The sequence below is a fragment of the Erinaceus europaeus genome, chromosome 13, assembly GCF_950295315.1.
Source record: "Erinaceus europaeus chromosome 13, mEriEur2.1, whole genome shotgun sequence".
Taxonomy (NCBI): domain Eukaryota; kingdom Metazoa; phylum Chordata; class Mammalia; order Eulipotyphla; family Erinaceidae; genus Erinaceus; species Erinaceus europaeus.
In genome coordinates, this window is record NC_080174.1 from 19,236,011 (window position 1) to 19,256,802 (window position 20,792).

Consider the following 20,792-nt stretch of genomic DNA (forward strand, 5'->3'; position numbering starts at 1 on the left):
AAGTCCTTGGTCCCCGCCTGCAGGGAGAAAGCTTCAAGAGTCGTGAGGCAGGGCTGCAGGAGTCTCTCTCCCTCTTTACTTCCGCCCCTCAGTTTCTCACTGTCTCTATCCAATAATAAATAAAAATATTTTTAAAAGAAGACAAAAAAAACTTTTAAAATGAAGACTGAAGCCTGGGAGGCCGCACAGTAGATAAAGTGTTGGACTGAGTTCAGTGCTCTCGTTCTTATCATTTTCTTTTAAATTTTTTATTATCTTTATTTATTGGATAGAGAAAGCCAGAAATCGCGAGGGAAGGGGGTTATAGAGAGGGAGAGAGACATGACACCTGCAAAACTGCTTCAACACTTGCAAAGCTTTCCCCCTGCAGGTGGGGACTGGGGGCTCGAACCCAGGTCCTTGTGCACTGTATTGTGAACGCTTAACTAGGTGCGCCACCATCCGGCCCCGTTCTTCTCATTTTCTCATCACGAAACTAAAAATTAATACAGAAGCCTGCGGCCCAGAGGCAGAGTGGACGGAGGACTTGTCCTCTCCAGGATGAGGTCCGGGAGTTCGATGCCGGTATACACACTGGAGTGATGCTCAGGTAGTCTCATAAATGAGTGGATAAATAAATCAACCTAAGAAAATACACGTTAGAAAAATAAAAAAAATAAAATGGGGAGTCGGGCGGTAGCGCAGCAGGTTAAGGGCTGGTGGCGCAAAGGGCAGGGACCGGCTTAAGGATCCCGGTTGGAGCCCACGGCTCCCCACCTGCAAGGAAGTCACTTCCCAGGCGGTGAAGCAGGTGTGCAGGTGTCTGTCTTTCTCTCCCCCTCTCTGTCTTCCCCTCCTCTCTCCATTTCTCTCTGTCCTATCCAACAACGATGACATCAATAATAACTACAAGAATAAAACAAGGGCAACAAAAGGGAATAAATAAAAATTAAAAATAGTAACAAAAAGTAAGTAAAATGACAGAAGGCCACTAAAGACTTCCTAAACGTGACTGCTGCCTTGCTTCCCCGCACTTCCGTCGACTCAGCTGGCTCTGGTTTCTAGCCACGGCCTGCTCATAGAAAGGAACTTGGGGACACTTCTTAGCAACTGTGGGGGCCACTGAACCCCAGCTCCTCGGCGGCCTGGCTCCTCCGCGATCGCCCGGCTTCCCGAGAGCGGCGGTCGGGCCGGGCTTCCGCAGGAGGCGAGTTGCAGGCCGGGCGGCCGGTGCCTGCGCCGGGTGCGACGCCGCGACCCGCTCCGCCCGCGAGCCGAGCCCGGGCTGCTGAGCTGGGGGCAGCTGAGCTGGGGGCGGCGGCGGCTTCGGGGCGGGGGCGAGAGTCGGGCTGCAGCTCCTGCGCCCGCGGGGGGAGGAGCGGTGGCGGCAGCGGCGGAGCTGCCCAGGCGACGGACGCGAGGCGGCGGCACGGGAGACCCACCCCTGTCCACATGGACAGTCGCAGGGGCAGCCGCTGATGCGTTCGCGTCCCGGCGGGATGGGCGCACGGCCGTAGCGGCGCGGCGGCGGCGGCGGCGGCGGCGGCTGCAGACGGAGCGAGGCGCCTGACGGGGCCTGACGGTCGCCGAGATCTCGCCGCCCCGGCGCGGCGGCTGCGGCCATTTTACGGCCCGGGACGAAGGGAGGCGTGTTTGTGCGCTCGCCTTCCACCTCGCTTCCTGGGGGCTCGCGGCTGGAGGAAGCTTCTCGCGCGGCCTGGGCGGGCGGTGGATGGGGAGTCGTGGGCCGAGAGGAGCCGGGCCCGGGAAGCGCCGCCGCCGCCGCCGCCGCTCGCGTACCCCCGGAGGGGCCTGAAGAGCCGCGCAGGCCGCGGGCTTTGCTGTTGGCCGCCCGCCCTCCCCACGTCCCCCCTCCCCACCCCCCACGCCAGGCCCGGAGCGCGGGGCCCGCTTTTGTGTAGGCCTCTCCGGACTGGGCAGCGCCGCCCGCCCGCCGGCCCAGCGCTCGGCCCGCAACCCTGCGGCGGCTCCCCTCCTGCGGCGCGGCCCCCGTTCCCGGCGAGCGCAGCGGCGGCGGCGGCGCGGGCCATGGATTAAGGAGGCGGCGGCGTGGGAGGAGGAAGATGGCGGCTGGCAAGAGCGGCGGCAGCGCGGGGGAGATGACTTTTCTGGAAGGTACTTCTGTCGGCCCCGGGCGCGGGGCTGTCGGGCTGGGTGAGGAAGACGGGGGAAGCGTGGCCCCGGGACTCCCCCTCCCCAGCGGGAGATTAGTTATCCGGGGCCGGCGGTGGGTTAGGGGGTGCTAGGGGCGGGGGCTGCCGGGGCGACGGCGGGGACGGAAGGTGCTGGAAGCGTTCCGGGTTCGAGTCCGCGGGGAGGGTGCGGGGGAGGGGGAGCTCGGGGGCTCGGCCGGCGGAGAGGGCGGCGGCCGTGTGGGTGTCCCCGGAGTGTGTGCTCGCAGGACTGGGGACACTAAATAACTAAACAGATACAGAAATGTTTCGGCGGTGGCGGGCTGCCCTGCAGGGCTGGTCTGATGTTTATGGAAAGTTGCTGATCGGTGGGGCTGGAGTGCGGTCGGGGGGCCCAGCTCGGGAGGGAGGCGGGAGGCAGATCCCCCCGCTGGGTGCCGGCCTCCGCCTCCATCATTCTTGCAGTTTGAGGAGCTTTTTTAGATTCCCCCCTTTTTTTGTTTTCCCCCTTCCTCCTTCCTTTTATTCTGTTTTTTTTTCTTCCCCCCCCACTCAATATTCAGGTTGGGCCTGGCCTTGTCTAGAATTGGAACCAACAGTGGCTCGCTAGTTAAAAAGGATTATTATTATTATTATTTTTTACATCTTGTTTTCCTTTATTGGGGGATGAATGTTTTACAGTCGACAGTAAATACAGTAGTTTGTACATGCTCACATTTCTCAGTTTTCCACATTAACAATACCAACCCTACGAGGTCCTCTGTCATCCTTTCCAGGACCTGAATTCTCCTCCCCGCCCCCAGCCTCCTACCTACCCCCAGAGTCGTTCACTTGTATTTATTTATTTTTTTTAATACCATAATTCATTTGAAAAGAACCAGGTTCATAACAGGTTTGAGGCCATCACAGAAGCAAATTAGACAAAGTTTGGGGTGGTTCTATCTTTCTCTCCCCCCCCCCCCTTTTCTCTCCCTCTCTCTTTCTCTCTCTCTTTTTATTAAAGTCTCATGTGAGGGGAAAGTTAAACATTGGCTGAGGTGGACTCAGCCGGGCTGAAGAGTGGCATATTTGTTATTGTTGGGGGCTGGTGGCAATGAGCAGCAAATATTGACTCTTGGCCCAAATACAGGGGCCCAGAAACCCAGCTAAAGTCATTATAGTTCTAGGCCAGGAGCTTTAATTTTCATACAGCTCAGTTTGACTCGGAGTCTTAACTGTTTTACATGGGTCATGGAGTTTATAAATACGACGTTTAAGAAAACGAGTCTTGGGAAAGCAATTACAGAAGCCAGACCTTCTACCTTCTGCAACCCACAAGGACCCTGGGTCCATGCTCCCAGAGGGATAGAGAATGGGAAAGCTATCGGGAGGGGGTGGGATATGGAGATTGGGTGGTGGGAATTGTGTGGAGTTGTACCCCTCCTACCCTATGGTTTTGTTAATTAATCCTTTCTTAAATAAAAAAGAAAAAAATACAAAAAAAAACAACAAACGAGTCTTGTTACAATGGGCCAACTATTACTCCTTGGCAGATTTTGCAAAGGTGATTTTCCTAGGCGTTGTGGGCAATACTTAATAACTAGGAACATTGCTGGGTTAAAAAAGCTCAACTTAAAATTTACAGTGGGTTCTGTAAGAGTAACAGGCATACCTGGTTACATTTTTAACAGTTGTGCTTGGAACACAGTACGCAATATTAATGTCACTAATGAATAAGGACTGAAAGGTGTGTGCGGGAAATATATTTTCGCTTTCTTAATTCTCTTTCTGTGATGTAGAAAAGCAAATCTTACCTACTTCCTATACAGAGCAGTCTTTACTGAAGTGTGCTGTATGCTGTTCCCAGGAAGAAAATGTGGAAGGCTTGCTTGTATATTTCTCTGCACTCATTTCATATTACTTCTATTATTTTTATTTAATATTTTATTATTTTAATGAGAAAGAGTAGATACAGAAGGAAAGATACCACAAGAGAGGAAGAGACCAGAATTCTGCTCAGTTTTGGCTTATAGTGGTGCTGGGGATTGAACCTGGGACCTCAGAGCCTCAGGTTTGAAAGGCTTTTGCATCATAACCATTATGCTGTCTTCCCCAGCCCACTTCTATTCTAGTTTCATCGAAATAGGTACCTGTCAAAGTGGTGTAGCTTCTGTTACAGGTGGTGCTCTGAGCATTTTTTGTTTGTTTGTTTGTTTTTGTTTTGAAGTTGGAACCTCAAAAGATGGTTTACTGCTTATTTTAGTGAATGTTCTGATGGTAAAATTTGGGCCTCCAAAGACTTCTGAGACAGTTTTAAGTTCTGACTAGATGAACTTAAGGAGGATAAAGCCAACTGAATATAGTTCATGTGAATTTCAAATCGTTGCTTTTTAAAAAAAATTTTGTATTTATTTATTGGATAGAGACAGCCAGAAATCGAGAGGGTAGGGGAGATAGAGGAGAAAGAGAGACAGACACCTGCAGCCCTGCTTCACCACTCAAATTGTTGCTTTTAACATGCAATGCAAGTGATAGTCTTTTATGAAGGTCTTACTGTCACCCTTGTAGAAACTATAACCTTAAGTGATTTTTTTTTACTTTATCTTGATCAACACTCCATAAGTTTTATTTTTATTTTTCTAAATAGTGCAAACGTACACTCATTTTTTAAAGTTTTTATTTATTTTTTTTATTAATAAGAAAGATAGGAGGAGGGAAAGAACCAGACATCACTCTGGTACATGTGCTACTGGGGATTCAATTCAGGACCTCATGGTTGAGAGCCCGATGCTTTATCCGCTGCACCACCTCCCGGGCCACTACACTCATTTTTTACTTAGATTTTCAAATAGTACAGTACACAGTCAGCATTCTTGGTGGGTGGGGTGATTATCTTAGAAATAATTTTAAACAAGTAGAGTTCATAACTGAGGAAAAAGATTTTGTGAGATACAGTGTCTATTTGGAATTGCTATTTTTATAACTGGTTGGTTTCACTTTTAAGTAAAAATGGCTTTAAAAAAAACCCCTGTTTTTAGTCTGTTGTAGCTTACGGAACTCTGTACAGATGTGAAAATTTTGAGTTTCACCATATCCCTTTCAAGCACTGTCATAAAGAAAGTAAATGATAGGGAGTCACACAGCGGGTTAAGCGCAAGTGGTGCAAAGTGCAAGGACCAGAGTAAAGATCCTAGTTCAAGCCTCCAGCTCCCCACCTGCAGAGGAGTGAGTCATTTCACAGGAGGTGAAGCAGGTCTGCAGGTGTCTGTCTTTCTCTTGCCTGTCTTCCCCCTTCTCTCCATTTCTTTCTGCCCTATCCAATAATGGCTACAACAGTAGTAACTGCAACAGAACAACAAGGGCAACAAAAGGGAATTAAAAAAAAAGCAAATGGTAACTTGGAATGTGAGTGGAAAAGAAAGCAAAAATATTTTAGTTTTTCATGTTTGATTTTCGCATACTTACTGAGTCTAAACAAATAGAAGTGATACTGTGTTTAATTTTTGTGATTCTTTTTAAAAATTTTATTGTAGTTATTAGATAGTGACAGGAATTAAGAGGGGGGAGGGTGGAGGGGGTACACCTACAGTACTGCTTTGTGAAGCTTTCTCCATAGGTGGGGATCAAGGGCTTGAACCCGGGTCCTTGTGCATTGCAACATGTGCGCTTAACTAGGTGTGCCACCACCCAGCCTTGATTCTTTTGGTTCTTTAAACTTAAAAACTTCTTTTTTTTTTTTTTTAAACCAGAGGTCTGCTTAGCTCTGGCTTATGGTGTTGTGGGGGATTGGACCTGGGCCTTTGGAGCCTCAGGCATGAGAGTCTCTGCATAACTGTTATGCTATCTACCCCCACCCCATTTTTTTTTTTTTTAAATAGAGACAGAAACTGAGAGGGATAGGGTAGATAAGAGAAAAAGAGACACTGCTTGTGAGGCTTCACTCCTGCAGGTGGGGGCTGGGGGCTTGAACCTGGGGTCCTTGCACATGGTGGTCACCTGTGTGCTGTATCAGGTGTACCACCATCCGGCCACTGATACCTCAAGCTTTTTGTTGTTGTTGTTAATTATATATGTTTATCTTTATTTGACAGGACAGAGAGAAATTAAGAAGCAAGGTCAATAGGGAAGGGAAGAGAGACAGACACCTGTAGCTGTAAGCTCGTGAATCCCCCCCCCACACACACCCCAGAACCAGGGGCTTGAGCCCAGGTGCCTGTGCGTGGTAGCATTTGCGCTTCATCAGATGTGCCACGGTCGTCCCCTCATAAAACACAGTGTTCAGTTCTACCTTCAGGTACATTTCACATTACCGTGTTTATGCCTTCAACAGGTTTCCTCTGGGCTCTTAGGTTTTAATGTTTAAACATTTAGTAGACCTTTAAAAGTCTAGTAGACCTTTCAGCAAGCTACAGTAGGTTCCGCTCGCTCATCTAATGCAGTAGCCTACCCTAAGGTGAGGCTTCACCAGAGTGAAGCCAGCAGTGCATGAGATAGCTAAAACCTAGCCTCCATAAAACTTGCATTTTAGTAGGAGGGACTTTAAATAAATAAGTGAAAAATCAATTCATTTATTGGCTTGTCAGGAACATCATGATGCATTTTTCTTTTTCTTTCTTTTTTTTTTTTGCTTTTTAAAGGAGAAAAGATAGTTCTTTTCTTTTAATTATCTTTATTTATTAGAGACAGCCAGAAATCAAGAGGGAAGGGGAGATAGAGAGGGAGAGGGCAGGGGTAGATAGCATAATGGTTATGCAAAAGACACTTGTATCTGAGGCTCCAAAGTCCCAGGTTCAATCCCCTGCACCACCATAAGCCAGAGCTGAGCAGTGCTCTGGTAAAAATAAATACATAAATAAATAAAATTTTAAAAAGAGAGAGGGAGGGAAGGAGAGAGACAGGATACCTGCAGCCCTGCTTTACCGCTCGCAAAGCTTTCCCCCTGCAGGTGGAGACTGGGGGCTTGAACCTAGGCCGTTGTGCACTGTAATGTGCTCTCAACCAGGTGTGCCACCTCCCAGACCCCTGACACATTTTTCTATGCAAATATGTGTTATGACTTAACCTGCTGGGCTGGGGAGACTGAATAATGGTTATGCAAATAACTTCTATGCCTGCGGATCTAAAGTCCCAGGTTTAACCCCCCAGCACCACCACAAGCCAGATTTGAGCAGTGCTCTGGGGTATCTCTCATTAAAGTAAAATAAATAAAGTAAAAATTTACACTGCTGGTGGGGGTAGATAGCACAATGGTTATGCAAAGATACTCTCAGGCCTGAGGCTACCAAGTCCCAGGTTCAGTCCCCGGCACCACCACCACCGTAAACCAGAGCTGAGCAGTGCTCTGGTTTAAATAAATAAATAAAATAAAAATAAAAAATTTACGTTACCACCCCTTCCCCCACATACATGCACATTTGCACACATCGTGTCTTTTTTTCTTTTTTTTTTTTAATTTTGTAAGTTGTCTTTATTTATTGGATAGACAGCCAGAAATTGAGAGGGACTGGGGTGATAGGGAGAGAGACAGAGACACCTGCAACACGGCTTCACCACTCGCAGAACCTTCCCCCTGCAGATGGGGGACCGGGGGCTCGACCCTCAAGTCCTTGCACAGTATAACGTGCACTCAACCAGGGGCACCACCACCCACCCGCCCCATCATGTTTCTTTTTCCTTAATAACAAATGATCACATCGTAAATTAAATATTTCAGCTTACTGAAATAGATAATTGAATGATAGATGCTAGGGGAGAAATAAATCAGTGGAAAAGTGGGCAGGCCATTTGAAATAGTGACTAAGTCAGGAAAGACTTCCTTGAGGACGGTAACACTTGAGTAAAGACGACCTCTTGGATGAGGGTAGATAACATAATGGTTGTGCAAAGAGACTGACCTGAAGCTCCAAAGTCCCATGTTCAATCCCCAGCACTACTGTAGAAAAAAAAGACAGCACCCGAACTCTGAGAACTCAGAGTATAGCAGAGACTGCGCGGCTTGTAAAGGTTCAGCAGTAACTTAGAGTTCTCTCTGCTAAACAGAGAGTACATTATGGTGAGATGGAGCAAAGTCCAGTGCAGTGTGATAGAAAGGCAACTAAGCTATCAGGTAAGATCATCACCTTTAAAACAAGATTTATTAGTTAGAGTGAACCAGACCATCACTCTGGTAATTGCTGTGTTGGGGATCAAACTGAGGACCTTCTTTAGGTTGCAAAAGGCTTCTTTTTAAAAAAGTTTTTTTTTTTCCCCTGGTGGGGGGAGTCTGATGGTTAGCGCAGCTGGTTAAGCAGTTAAGCGCACGTGGTGCAAAGCACAAGGACCGGCTTAAGGATCCCGGTTCAAGCCTCCACCTCCCCACCTGCAGGGGAGTCACTTCACAAGCGGTGAAGCAGGTCTGCAGGTGTCTTTCTTTCTCTCCCCTTCTCTGTCTTCCTCTCCTCTCTACATTTCTCTCTGTCCTGTCCAACGACATCAATGACAACAATAAAACAAACACAACAAAAGGGAATACATAAATAAATATTAAAGTTAATTTTTTTTCTCCTTAAAAATATATTTACTTAAGAGAAAGAAAGAAGGGTGGTGACACATCTGGTTAAGTGCAAGTTACCATGCACAAGGAGTTTGAACCCCGTACCCACCTGCAGGGGGAAAGCTTTGCTAGTGGTGAAGCAGTGCTGCAGGTGTCTTTCCTCCTTCCTTCTTGATTTCTGGCTGTCTCTAGCCAATAAATAAATAAATGTAATTTTAAAAAAATAGAGAAAAAATAAAAAGAAAGAACTAGAGCATCACTCTAGCACATGTGGTGTCATGGACTAAACATAATGCTTGGGAATCCAGGCTCTGGTTACTGCCACCTCCTGGGCTGCTACTACTGTTGTTTTTTTAATATTGATTAATTCCCTTTTGTTGCTCTTGTTTTATCGTTGTAGTTTTTGTTGTTATTGATTTCATTGTTGTTGGATAGGACAGAGAGAAATGGAGAGAGGAGGGGAGGGTAGAGAGAAAGACAAGACGTCTGCAGACCTGCTTCACTGCCTGTGCAGTGACTCCCCTGCAGGTGGGGAGCCGGGGGCTTGAACCAGGATCCTTGTGCTGGTTCTTGCACTTTGTGCCACATGTGCTTAACCTGCTGCGCTACTGCTTGATTCCCCCCCCCCTTTTTTTTTTTTTTTAAATGAGAAGCACTGTTTAGTTTTGGCTTGTAGTGATGCATGGGGATTGAACTTGGAACCCTGGAGCCTCAAGCATGAAAAGCTTTTTGTATAACCACTAAGCTTTCTCCCTAGTGGACTTTTTAATTATTACTATTTTTCTTAAGTTGGAGATAGAGATCAAGTGAAAAACACTATAGCAATGGCATCTTCCTTCAGTGCAGTTAGGGGCCAGGCTTGAACCTGAGTGATGCACATGGCAAAGAAGCCCACAAAGAAAGCAAGTGATCTGTTTTCACAAATCAAACCCTCCCTCCCCTCTTATGTGTTACCTGGATCCATCCCAGGACCTTATGTATGTGAGACATTGATTTTACCACCTCCTGTTTAAGGTCATGAACTTTTGTTTCATTCTGAGAGAGAGGAAGTAATTGAAGGGTTTGGGGCAGAGGGTGAGTGTTTGTCATGATATAATTTATCTTTTTTATCTGATTTTTTTTATTTTAAGATTTTATTTATTAATGAGAGGGATACGAGGAGAAAGAACCAGTCTTCGGTCTGTTACATGAGCTGCCAGGGATTAAACTCGGTACCTTATGTTTGAGAGTCTAATGCTTAATCCACTGCATCACCTTCTGGACCACTAATTTATCCTTTTTTAAAAAATTACATTTCATATTTTTATTTTAGATAGAGACAGAGATAAATTGAGAAGGAAGGAAAAGGGGAGAGAGGAAGAGAGAGAGAGACAGACAGATACCTAAAGTACTGTTTTTCTGCTTGCGAAGTTTTCCCCTGGCAGGTGGGGACCAGGGGCTTGAACCGAGGTCCTCACACACTATAATGCAAGTGCTCAGCCAGGTGTGCCACCATAATTTATTTATTATTATTTTATATTTATTTATTCCCCTTTGTTGCCCTTGTTTTATTCTTGTATTTATTATTGTTGTTATTGATATCTTCGTTGTTGGATAGGACAGAGAGAAATGGAGAGAGGAGGGCAAGACAGAGAGGGGGGAGAGAAAGACAGACACCTGCAGACCTGCTTCACCACTTGTGAAGCGACTCCCCTACAGGTGGGGAGCCGAGGGCTCGAACCAGGATCCTTATGCCGGTCCTTGCGCTTTGCGCCACATGCGCTTAACCCACTGAGCTACCGTCTGACTCCCTATTTATTATTTTTTAAAATATTTATTTTCTTTTTGTTGCCCTTGTTTTTATTGTTGTAGTTATTGTTTTGTTATTGATGTTGTTGTCGGATAGGACAGGTATTAAGCGACCACTATATTTCAAATAATGTGCAGAGAGAGGCAGTGATGGGGGAAAAGCTTTCTCCATGAAGTGTTCAGTCCAGTGAAAGAGTCAGGAAAAATCACACTTGTAAATGTGCACCCGCAAAGATAAGTGCAGTGAAGGGGGATCATTCATTAAGAGTGAGCATTTGAAATCTGAGGGCAGTGTGAATACAAGAAAGAATGGAGGCAACATTTTCTTTTGGCACGGGGAATAAAATAGAGGGAATATGGGAATAAAATAGAGGGAATATGGCATGTTTGAGCAGCTGAAAGGAGGACTGAGTGATATTTGCAAGGAGAGTGGTTTGAGCCTGGAGGGAAAATAACCTGATTTGTTTCAAAGAGGGCCATGGATACTACATGGAAACAGCTTATTACTATTGTTATTTTTAACCAGAGCACTGCTCAGCTCTGGTTTAATGGTGTGTGTGTGTGTAGGGGGTTGAAGTGGGAGCCTGAGGCATGAGAGACTCTTTGCATAACCATTATGCTATCTACCCCCACCCTGGAGATAGCGTTGTGAAGATTATTAGCAATACCCAGAGAAGCTGGGGTGCGGATAGGGCAATGGTGTTGATAGCTAGCTTGCTGTTTTATTTTTAGTCTTCCTCTTTTTCTCGTTGGAACCTCTGAAAAGCACTTCCTCTTATTCAATTATACTCCCCCCCCCCATAGGACAAAGAGAGAGGTGAGAGGGAGATAGAGACACACAGATAGACCTGATTCACTGCTTATGAAGCTTCCCCCCTGCAGGTGGGGAGTGGAGGAGCCTTGAACCTGGGCCGTTGGGCACCGTAATGTGTCTACTCAACTGTGTGTCACTACCCACTTCCTCCACGCTTTTTTATTTTTTAAATATTTCCTTTTGTTGCCCTTGTTTTGTTGTAGTTATTATTGTTATTGATGTTGTCATTGTTGGATAGGACAGAGAGAAATGGAGAGAAGAGGGCAAGACAGAGGGGAGGAAGAGAAAGATAAGACAACTGCAGACCTGCTTCACTGCCTGTGAAGTGGCCCCTCTGCAGGTGGGGAGCCGGGCTCTGGGGGTTTGTACCAGGATCCTTAACACCACCCACCACCGGTGGTTGTGCTTTGTGCCACCTGCTGTTAACCCGCTGCACTACCGCCCAACTCCTCCCATGTTTTTTATAAGAGAAAAATAAACACATTAGAACCCCATACTTAGATCTGTTGTGATGCTCTGTTTCTTTTTTCTTTTTATGTTTTCATAAGGTTTGGGTTATCAAACCCAAGACTTCTGATATGACATGCAAGACATATGTGTATTCCACTAATCCACTTCCATCACCTATTCCCTTCTTCTTCCCCTTCGCCTTCCCCTTCCCCTCTCCTCTCCTTTCCTTTTCTTTGGTTGAACAGACAGATATTGAGATGGGGAGATAGGAGAGGGAGAGAGGCAGATACCTACAGTGCTTGATTCACTACTTGTGAAGCTTCCCTCCTGCAAGTAGGGAGCAGAGGCTCGAACCCAGGTCCTTGTACAGGCTAATGTATGCTTAATTAATCAAGTGTACCACCACACAGCTCCCCTTGTGTCTTTACACCTTTATTTTGCATATAGGTGCAATTCAGAACCCAATCAGTTTGCCACTTTACTGGTGAAAGTAAGTACACTACAGTATCTCTTGAACCTGCAAAGCTGTAGTTTTTTCTTAAACTTGAAAATGACAATTTTTACAACATCTAAACGTTTCTAATTTCTGGATAGTTTACAAAGTTAAAGAACTAAGGAAGCAGGGGAGATCGCCTAATGGTTGTGCAAAGAGACTGATGCCTGAGGCTCTGAGCACTGGGGTTTAATCACACCACCATAAACCAGAGCTGAGTAGTGCTCTGGTAAAAATAAAAAATAAAAGAAAAAAGTAGCGATAAATAAATAAATGCACAGCTTTTTTTTTTTAAATAAAAAAAGAACTAAGGGACCTAGCAAATAGCTTATTTGGGTGAGGCTATGGAAATGGACTTTCATGCCTAAGGCTCCAAATCCCAGGTTCAGTCCCCACAGTCCCGGCACCACCCAGAACTCTGAGCAATGCTCTGGAGAAAAGGGAGGGTGGGTGGCAGGACCAAATAGGTCATACAGTTTGCTACTTTTTTCAGCGGTATAACTAGCAACTAAAGCAGTCATTAGTTGGACTTTTTTTTTTTTTTTTTGATTGGTTCAGGTTTTCTGAAAACAGGCCAAGCATCAGAGTGGTTGAGAGTCCTCTAACTTTTCTCCCACTCATTAGTGATGTTTGGGTTATGCTGAGTTTGTTACAGTAACCTTTTTTTTTTTTTTTTTTTTGCTACCTCAAAACTTAGAAACGTTTGTCTAGTGCTGTCTTGATACAAAGCACAGTGTTATTCCACAAAGCCCCCAAACAGGATGTTAGTCCATTTAAGTTTTAGGCTTAAATTGTGATGCACAGTGGATAACCCGTTATTGTTAACTGCAGTTTATCTCAGCTCCAAAATAATAAAAGTAAAATGTGTTCTTTAGGTCGAAAAAGAACATGTTTGTTATATAGTATCCTTTACTGTCTTTACTAAAGATAGATATGAGGGTGGGGGTAAATAGCATAATGGTTATGCAAAGAGAATCTCACCTGAGGTTCCAAAGTCCCAGGTTCAATCCCCACACCACCATAGTTCAGAGCTGAACAGTGTTTAGGTATTAAAAGAGAGAGAGAGAGAGAGAGAGAGAGAGAGAGATTTTTGTCAGTGATTTTTTTCTTTTAATTGTGGCTCCATCTGCCATTCATGATTTTTTTTTTTTGGGGGGGGTTGGGTGGTCAGTCGGAGAGTGGGGTCTTCCTAGGTTTTCTGTGGTGCTGGGGATGAAGCCCAGGACATCAAGGAAGCAAGAGATTAATTGATGCTAAACCACTTCCCTGGTCCTTAGTAATTTTTAAAACTATTGTTTAAAAGATAGAGATAAAAGTGTCTGCAGCTTAGAAATATAAAAGTAGTGACCGTGTGTGTGTGTGTGTGTGTGTGTGTGTGGTGAAAGAGACAACTAAATGCAAACAGCAGGGACTGCGTGTTGACACAGCTGGTAGAGCACACGTTACAATGAGCAAGGACCCAGGTTCAAGCTCCCCCGTTTCCATCTGCATGGAGAAAGTTTCACAAGTGGTGAAGCAGTGCTGCAGGTGTCTCTCTCTCACCTCCTTCCTCTCAATTTCTGGCTATCTCTATCCAATAAATAAATAAAAATGAACTAAATAAAAAGTGGTCTGGGAGGTGGCTCAGTGGATAAAGCATCAAGCTCTAGCATGAGGTTAACTGTATTCTGCTTAAGCTGTGAATGCTGGAATTTGAATTTCATGTAATATTCAGGTATCATGAAATCTGATTTTTTTTTTTTTGTCTTACATTCTTCTAAAAGCCATAGTTAATTCATGGATATTATAAAGAGAAGCAGTGGGCCTTCTTTGCTTGGGGCATACTTTGCAGACACTTGACCTAGCTGTTGTATCCCTTAACAATGAAAACAATGGACTACATGTTTATGTATTGAATGCTGAACAAAACTTGCTGCTTCTTCATGGTATAAAATTCTTAGACAAGGGAGTCGGGTGGTAGCGCAGCAGGTTAAGTGCAGGTGGTACAAAGAGCGGGAGTCGGGCGGTAGCACAGCAGGTTAAGCGCAGGTGGTGCAAAGCGCACCTACCGGCTTAAGGATCACGCACGGTTCGAACCCTTGGTTCCCTACCTGCAGGGGAGTCGCTTCATAAGCAATGAAGCAAGTCTGCAGGTGTCTTTCTCTTCCCCTCCCTGTCTTCCTCTCCTCTCTCCATTTTGCTCTGTCCTATCCAACAACGACATCAATAACAACAATAATAACTACAACAGTAAAACAAGGGCAACAAAAGGAAATAAATAAAAATAATAAAAAAATTAAAAATTCTTAGATAATGTTGGATTCCAACTCCTTAATAATTCGTGGAGGATTTTTACATATACATTCATGATAGATGTATGATTATTAAAATATTTCTGTTATAAGGAGTTAGGAAGTATTCTGTTTGCTCATTTCTTTTAAAATAGATTACAGAAAGTGTGCATACATTTCTTTCTTTTTGAAGAAATTATCTTTATTTATTTATTTGGATAGAGACAGCCAGAAATCAAGAGGGAAGAGATTGACAGAGAAGGGAGAGGGACAGAGAGACACCTGCAGCCCTGCTTCACCACCTGTGAAGCTTTCCCCCCTGCAGGTGGGGGCCTGGGGCTCGAACCCAGGTCCTTTCACACTGTAACATGCGCTCAACCAGGTGCACCACCACCCAGCCCCGAGAAATTTCTTTTTAAAATTATTATGATTATTATTTGTTTCCAGGGTTATTGCTTGGGCTCGGTGCCTACACCACGAATCCACTGCTCCTGGAGGCCATTTTTCCGATTTTGTTTTCGGCATTGTTATTATTGTTATTGTTGCTGTTGTTGAACAGGACAGAGAGAAATTGAGAGAGGAGGGGAGACTGAGAGACAGAGAGAAAGAAGGACACCTGCAGTCCTGCTTCACCGCCTGTGAAGTGACCTCTGCAAATGGGGAGCTGGGGGCTCGATCCTTCCACCAGCCTTTGCGCCATGTGTGCATAACCCACTGCTACCACCCGGACCCCCCCTCCCATAAATTTCTTATATAAGTGTTTGGTAGACCATTTCATTGGTAATTTTGCTATAATTGACATTGTTTTTGTCTGCTTACTTTGAACTTAATTTGCTCTTTTTCTAGTTTACCAAAAGAAAACTCATGATTTTAGACTATGTACTATTCATCTCAAATTTGATAACTTGTGTTTTCCTTTAACTCAGTGTGTTCAAGTTTCTGTGGATTTCTTCATTGCTGTAGAACCGTGTTGTTTAACCTTATGTGTTTGGTTGATCTTCTGTTACTTTTCTCTCTCTCTCTTTTTCTTTCTTTCTTAAAAGATTTTATTTATTAATGAGGATAGGAGGAGAGAGAGAAAGAACCAGACATCAGTCTGGTACATGTGCTGCCGGGGATGATCTCAGGACCTTGTGCTGGAGAGTCTGACACTTTTATCTACTTTGCCACCTCCCGGACCACCTGTTACTGTTTTCTATTTCAATTTTATTGTGATCTGATAGTGTACATTGTATGTTTTCTATTCCTTTAAATTTGTTAAAAGTGTAGTTTTTTACTTAGATTATGATTTGTCATAGTGTATATGTTCTTATGTTCTTAAGAAAACTGTAGATTCTGTTGTTAGATGAAATAAGTATCCATAGATGTCAGTTATCTCAAAGAGATGACTGTATTAACATTGATATTTCACATACACACACACACACACACACACACACACAGTTAATCCCTTTAACATTATCACTTCTTTATCACATTTCATGCTTTCTTATCTGCTTTATCTGAGAACGAGTCCTGTTTTCTTTTGTGGTGGTGGTGGTGGGATTGAATTTGGGACTTTAGAGCCTCAGGCATGAGAGTATCTTTGCATAACCATTGTTACCCCCCCCCTTTCTTTCTTTCATCTTAGTTTTTTTTTTTTTTTCTTTTTACCAGAACACTGTTCAGTTCTGGCTTACGGTGGTGTGGGGGATTGAACCTGGGACCTTGGAGTCTCAGGCATGAGAGTCTGTTTGCATAACTATTATGCTATCTACCCTCCGCCCCAGTTTGTTTTAAAATCCCCAAAACTCAACAAAATCATTCCATTTTTTTTTTTTTTTAGAATGAAGTTAGAATTGTCACCTGTCTAATGACATAGCAGTAACATAGACATGAATGACTCTAGTATTTCCAAAAGTGAACTAGTGCCATCGGTTGCAAAAATGCATCAGGACTAGTAGTCATTGTGTATCATGGCTTTGCCTTTTATTTAGGATCTCATGTATGTCCTTAGGATAGTGCTTGATAATTTTCATCTGTTGAATGTCAGTGTAAGAATTGGAATGAGGTACTCTTGACTTCATACATCCAGGGAGGTGGGGTTCAATGTTGAACTTAAAAAGTGTGAAGCCCTGAGTTCGATCTCTAGCATAGCTGGTACCAGAGTGATGTTCTTTAAAAAAATTTTTTTTAAATTATCTTTATTTATTGGATAGAGACAGCCAGAAATCAAGGCGGGGGGGAATAGAGAGGGAGAGAGACAGAGAGACACCTGCAGCACTCACTGCTTCACCACTCGTGCACTCAACCAGGTGTGTCACAGCCGGGTCCCTCAGCTGTTATCTTTATCTACTTCTTAAGTTAATTCTTTTGAGTTTTTGCTTTTTCCCTTCTGTGCATTATTGTCATTTTAGAAAAATTAAACATATTTGATTCGTGATGCTTATTAACTCCTTAGTTTTTATTTTCCCTTTCAGAAAATTTCTAAAAATATTTCATTTGTTTGTTTATTGGCTTCAGACAGAGAAGTTGAGAAGGGTGGGATAGAGAGCAAGAGAAAGAGACAAGACACAGCTGCAGCAGTGCCTCAGCCCTCGTGAAGCTTCCCCTAGGTCCTTGGCTTTGTAACTTGTGTGCCCTATGTGGTGTGCCATCACCTGGTCCCCCTTCCTGAAATTTTCTTGTGGAGGATAGAGGGTATAATGTTCCACACCTGATTATGAATGTCAGCCATAGTAGGTTAAGATGCAGTGATAGGGCAGGGGAGATAGGATAATGGTTCTGCAAAGAGACTGGTGTCTGAGGCTCCAAAGGCCCAGGTTCAGTCCCCCGCACCACCATAAGCCAGAACTGAGCAATGCCCTGGTAATAAATAAATAAATAAATAAATAAACAAACTAAAGGTTACAGTAATAAAAAAAAAGATGGTGATACTCTTAAGAGGATTTATTTTTTTTCTTCAGAGAAGCAGGTTTTTTTTTTTTTTTCTTTTTTCTCGGGGGCATTTATCATTTTCATGAGGTTACTGTACTTTTATTTAGGTTCCAATTTGCTGCAAATTAGAAAATATGAATAGCTTTGCAAGAATTTTGTGTACAGAGCCTCAGTTCCTTCAGCGCACTGGTGATACAACCCTCGTTTGTTTCTCCTGTGGCGAAAGACAGATGATTGAGCTAAAGAGAAGAGTAATGGTCCTTAATGGGCAATCTTCATAAAAAGACAAGCAAACTGCAGCAGGTGATCATGCTGAGAAGTAATGGTTAAACACTGACTACAGTGTAAGTTAAACAGGTTTTTTTTTTCCCTCCAGGGTTATTGCTGGGCTCGGTGCCTGCACCATGAATCCACCGCTCCTGAAGGCCATTTTTTCCCCTTTTTGTTGCCCTTGTTGTTGTAGCCTCGTTGTGGTTATTATTATTGCCATTGTTGATGTTGTTGGATAGGACAGAGAGAAATGGAGAGAGGAGGGGAAGACAGGGGGAGAGAAAGATAGACACCTGCAGACCTGCTTCACCGATTGTGAAGCGACTCCCCTGCAGGTAGGGAACCGGGAGGTTTTTGTTTTTTTTTTTTTTTGTATTATGTATGTGCCCCCCCATCTTTTTATGTTACTAAAACTTTTTTTTTTGGTAGCACACACATATACATGGATGACTGTAAACTATCAAAACCAGGTTTTAATGTGTTCTTTTTCTCTTTAAAGAAAGCAAGATGTCTGTAATATTCGAAAGGCAAGTGAGTTAAAGCCTAAATAGGAAAGGGCTTGGGAAATGTTTGATTTTTTTTTTTTTTTTAAGTAAGATTTTAAAAAAAATTTCTTTATTGAGGGATTAATGGTTTACAGACGACAATAAAATACAATAATATATATATATGTATATATATATGTATATATATCATATCCACATAACAATACAACCCCCACGAAGTCCTCCTCTGCCATTGATCATTGATTTTTTTATATTGGTAGTTTTATTAAAGAATACTTATCCCAGCTTGTTTTTATTTCAGCTTTGTCTAGATCAGAATCTAAGAGAGATGGAGGTTATAAAAGTAATTGGAGCTTTGATCATGGAGAAGAAAGTGAAGGAGATACAGAAAAAGAGTAAGATTTTTTTTTTTCCCCCCTCAGATACTAAGAATGTAACTAACATTTCATTTGAAAGATAATGTACATTCCATGGAAACATTTGTTAAAAAGTATGGTATTCTTAGCATTGAGGAAAGGAAAAACAATCCTTTACTGATGAGTAATTTTGCTTTCATATTTCTCCATCTTTGGAAATGTATAAATATGTACGTGTGATGCATTTTACTCTATGATTTAAACTTAACTATAAATGAATCTCCAGTTTTTGTTTGCTTGTTTTTAAAGAAATGAGATTTGTTCAGGCAGTGATTTGAAAGCCATTATTTTTCTTGAGTGATTGAGTCCAGATTAACAGCCCTGAAGGTTTAGGTTCCATGTAGTACCTTTCTTTTCCAATTGTGACACCCCATCCACTACTACCACATCGATTAGTTTCCCATTAGAGAAAGCAGAAAAGGCTTAAAAATGATCAACACAGTTGTTTACCCAGACAGAAGTCAAGCAAAGTGTTCATTACACTTTGTTAATGTACTTGAAATGACTAATGTGTAATAGAACCTTTTGCATGTTGTGAGATTCGTATTTCAAATTCAACACTATTCAGTTTCTTGACTTACTGATCTGGTTTTTCCATTGACCAGAATAGACAGCAAAAACCAGAGGCACACAAATACACTAAGTTCTATCTAAACTATGAATATTTTAAAGACATTTTACACAAAAAGTCCTTCAGAATATATTGGCTAAATATTGTAGGTGCTTCACTTCTGTCTGGGCAACAGCTCCGTTCATCATTACCACTTTATGTGCCTTCACCTATGAGATGTTGAACTGAAGTGAAGTTTTATTTGAAGGGGAGCTTTGAACTGGTAAGTTTCTCACATAAAACTGATATTTACGGCCTTTTTGTTATTTCTTAGTACTTCTCATTTTAAAGTTTTTTTTTTTTTTGCTACAGACATTTTGTATTCAAGTAGTTTTAAAATATTGGAAGTAGGGGCTGAACATTGATTGGTACACCCAATTGAGGGCCAGTATTAGAGTGTGTGAGGATGCAGGTTCAAGCTCCTAGTCCCTACCTGCAGGTGGGAAGCTTCACAAGTGGTGAAACAGTGCTGCAGATGTCTCTCTCTCGCCTCTTTTCTTCTCCTCTCTCTTTTCTGCCCTCTTAATTTCTCTGTCTCTGTACAAAAAGAAGTAAAGTTAAAAAAATAGAATTAAACCTGAAATTAGGTTGTGTAGAAAGTATGCCACCTTTCAAACGGTTCTTTTTTTTAAAAAAAAAATTCTAAAATGAGAAATTTTTTAGTATTAATGTTAGGATGTGTAGAAATAATAGTAAAACTTTTATGTTTTTTGTTGTAAAGAGCTAGGATTTTACTAAAACAGCTTATCAGACTTTTTTTTTTTCAGCAGGATTTTTAAATTTAATTTTATTTTTTAGAGAGAGGCAGAAAGGCAGAGAGTGAAAGGAGCCACGGGACCAAAGCTTCCTTCAGTGCGGTGGGGCCATGATCAAACCTGGGTCATGCACGTGGCAAAGCAGCACACTATCTAAATGAGCTATTTCTCCAGCCCTCAGAAAGGTATATATTTTACAAGTTCACTTATCCTACTAATAAGAACGAAAAAGAACTAACTAAGCATCACTCTGGACCTCATGCCAGCAAATCCAATCTTACCTCACCTCCCAGACCACCAGAAAGGTCTATTTTGATGTTCTTTGTTAGATTTGTCATATTTATAATATTATGAAATAGAATGTTTATTAAGGTCCTACCCGCCCTACATGCCCTATATATTCATTACTCTTTTGATTCATTATTTTAAGTGCATCCTAAGGGGTGTCTCCTTTTAAAACATGTTTATATTAACATTGATTGTTAACAGGCATATTAGTCAGATATTCCTGAATGTCCAATAATTTTCAGGCAATAGTTAGTAGAGACACAACTAATTTTATTATTTTATAATATAATGAAGGTAAAACTACTTAAAAAACTAATATGTTGCATAACTATAATGCCATCAGGACTAGTCAAATTTGTTTCTTCTCTATTATGTTTCTCTGTCCTTTTCTCCTAATTTAAAACCAAAGACAGATGGAACAGAATGAGTGATAATATTTGAAATTCATAGTTTTAAGAAATAAGTTCAGAGCAGGGCTAGATAGCATAATGGTTATGAAAAGAGACTCTCATGTCTGAGGATCCAAAGTCACAGGTTCAGTCCCCTGTACCACTATAAGCCCGAGCTGAGCAG

General features: G+C 42.9%; 1 protein-coding gene across 11 annotated transcripts in view; it reads left to right on the forward strand.

Moving 5' to 3' along the window:
* Positions 1–1,977: 1,977 nt before the first annotated feature.
* SENP6 (SUMO specific peptidase 6) overlaps positions 1,978–20,792 on the forward strand; it is a 97,302-nt gene continuing 78,487 nt past the window's right edge. For 5 of the 11 annotated variants that reach the window (XM_060205396.1, XM_060205397.1, XM_060205398.1 and 2 more), the window contains exons 1-2: positions 1,984–2,115; positions 18,452–18,545. In XM_060205396.1, the coding sequence (XP_060061379.1) occupies positions 2,064–2,115; positions 18,452–18,545 (146 nt within the window). In that variant the 5' untranslated portion in view covers positions 1,984–2,063. Of the gene's footprint in view, positions 2,116–18,451; positions 18,546–19,286; positions 19,400–19,974; positions 20,117–20,792 lie in introns of those variants that run through there. The other 6 variants (XM_060205400.1, XM_060205399.1, XM_060205401.1 and 3 more) reach the window with 6 other exon arrangements.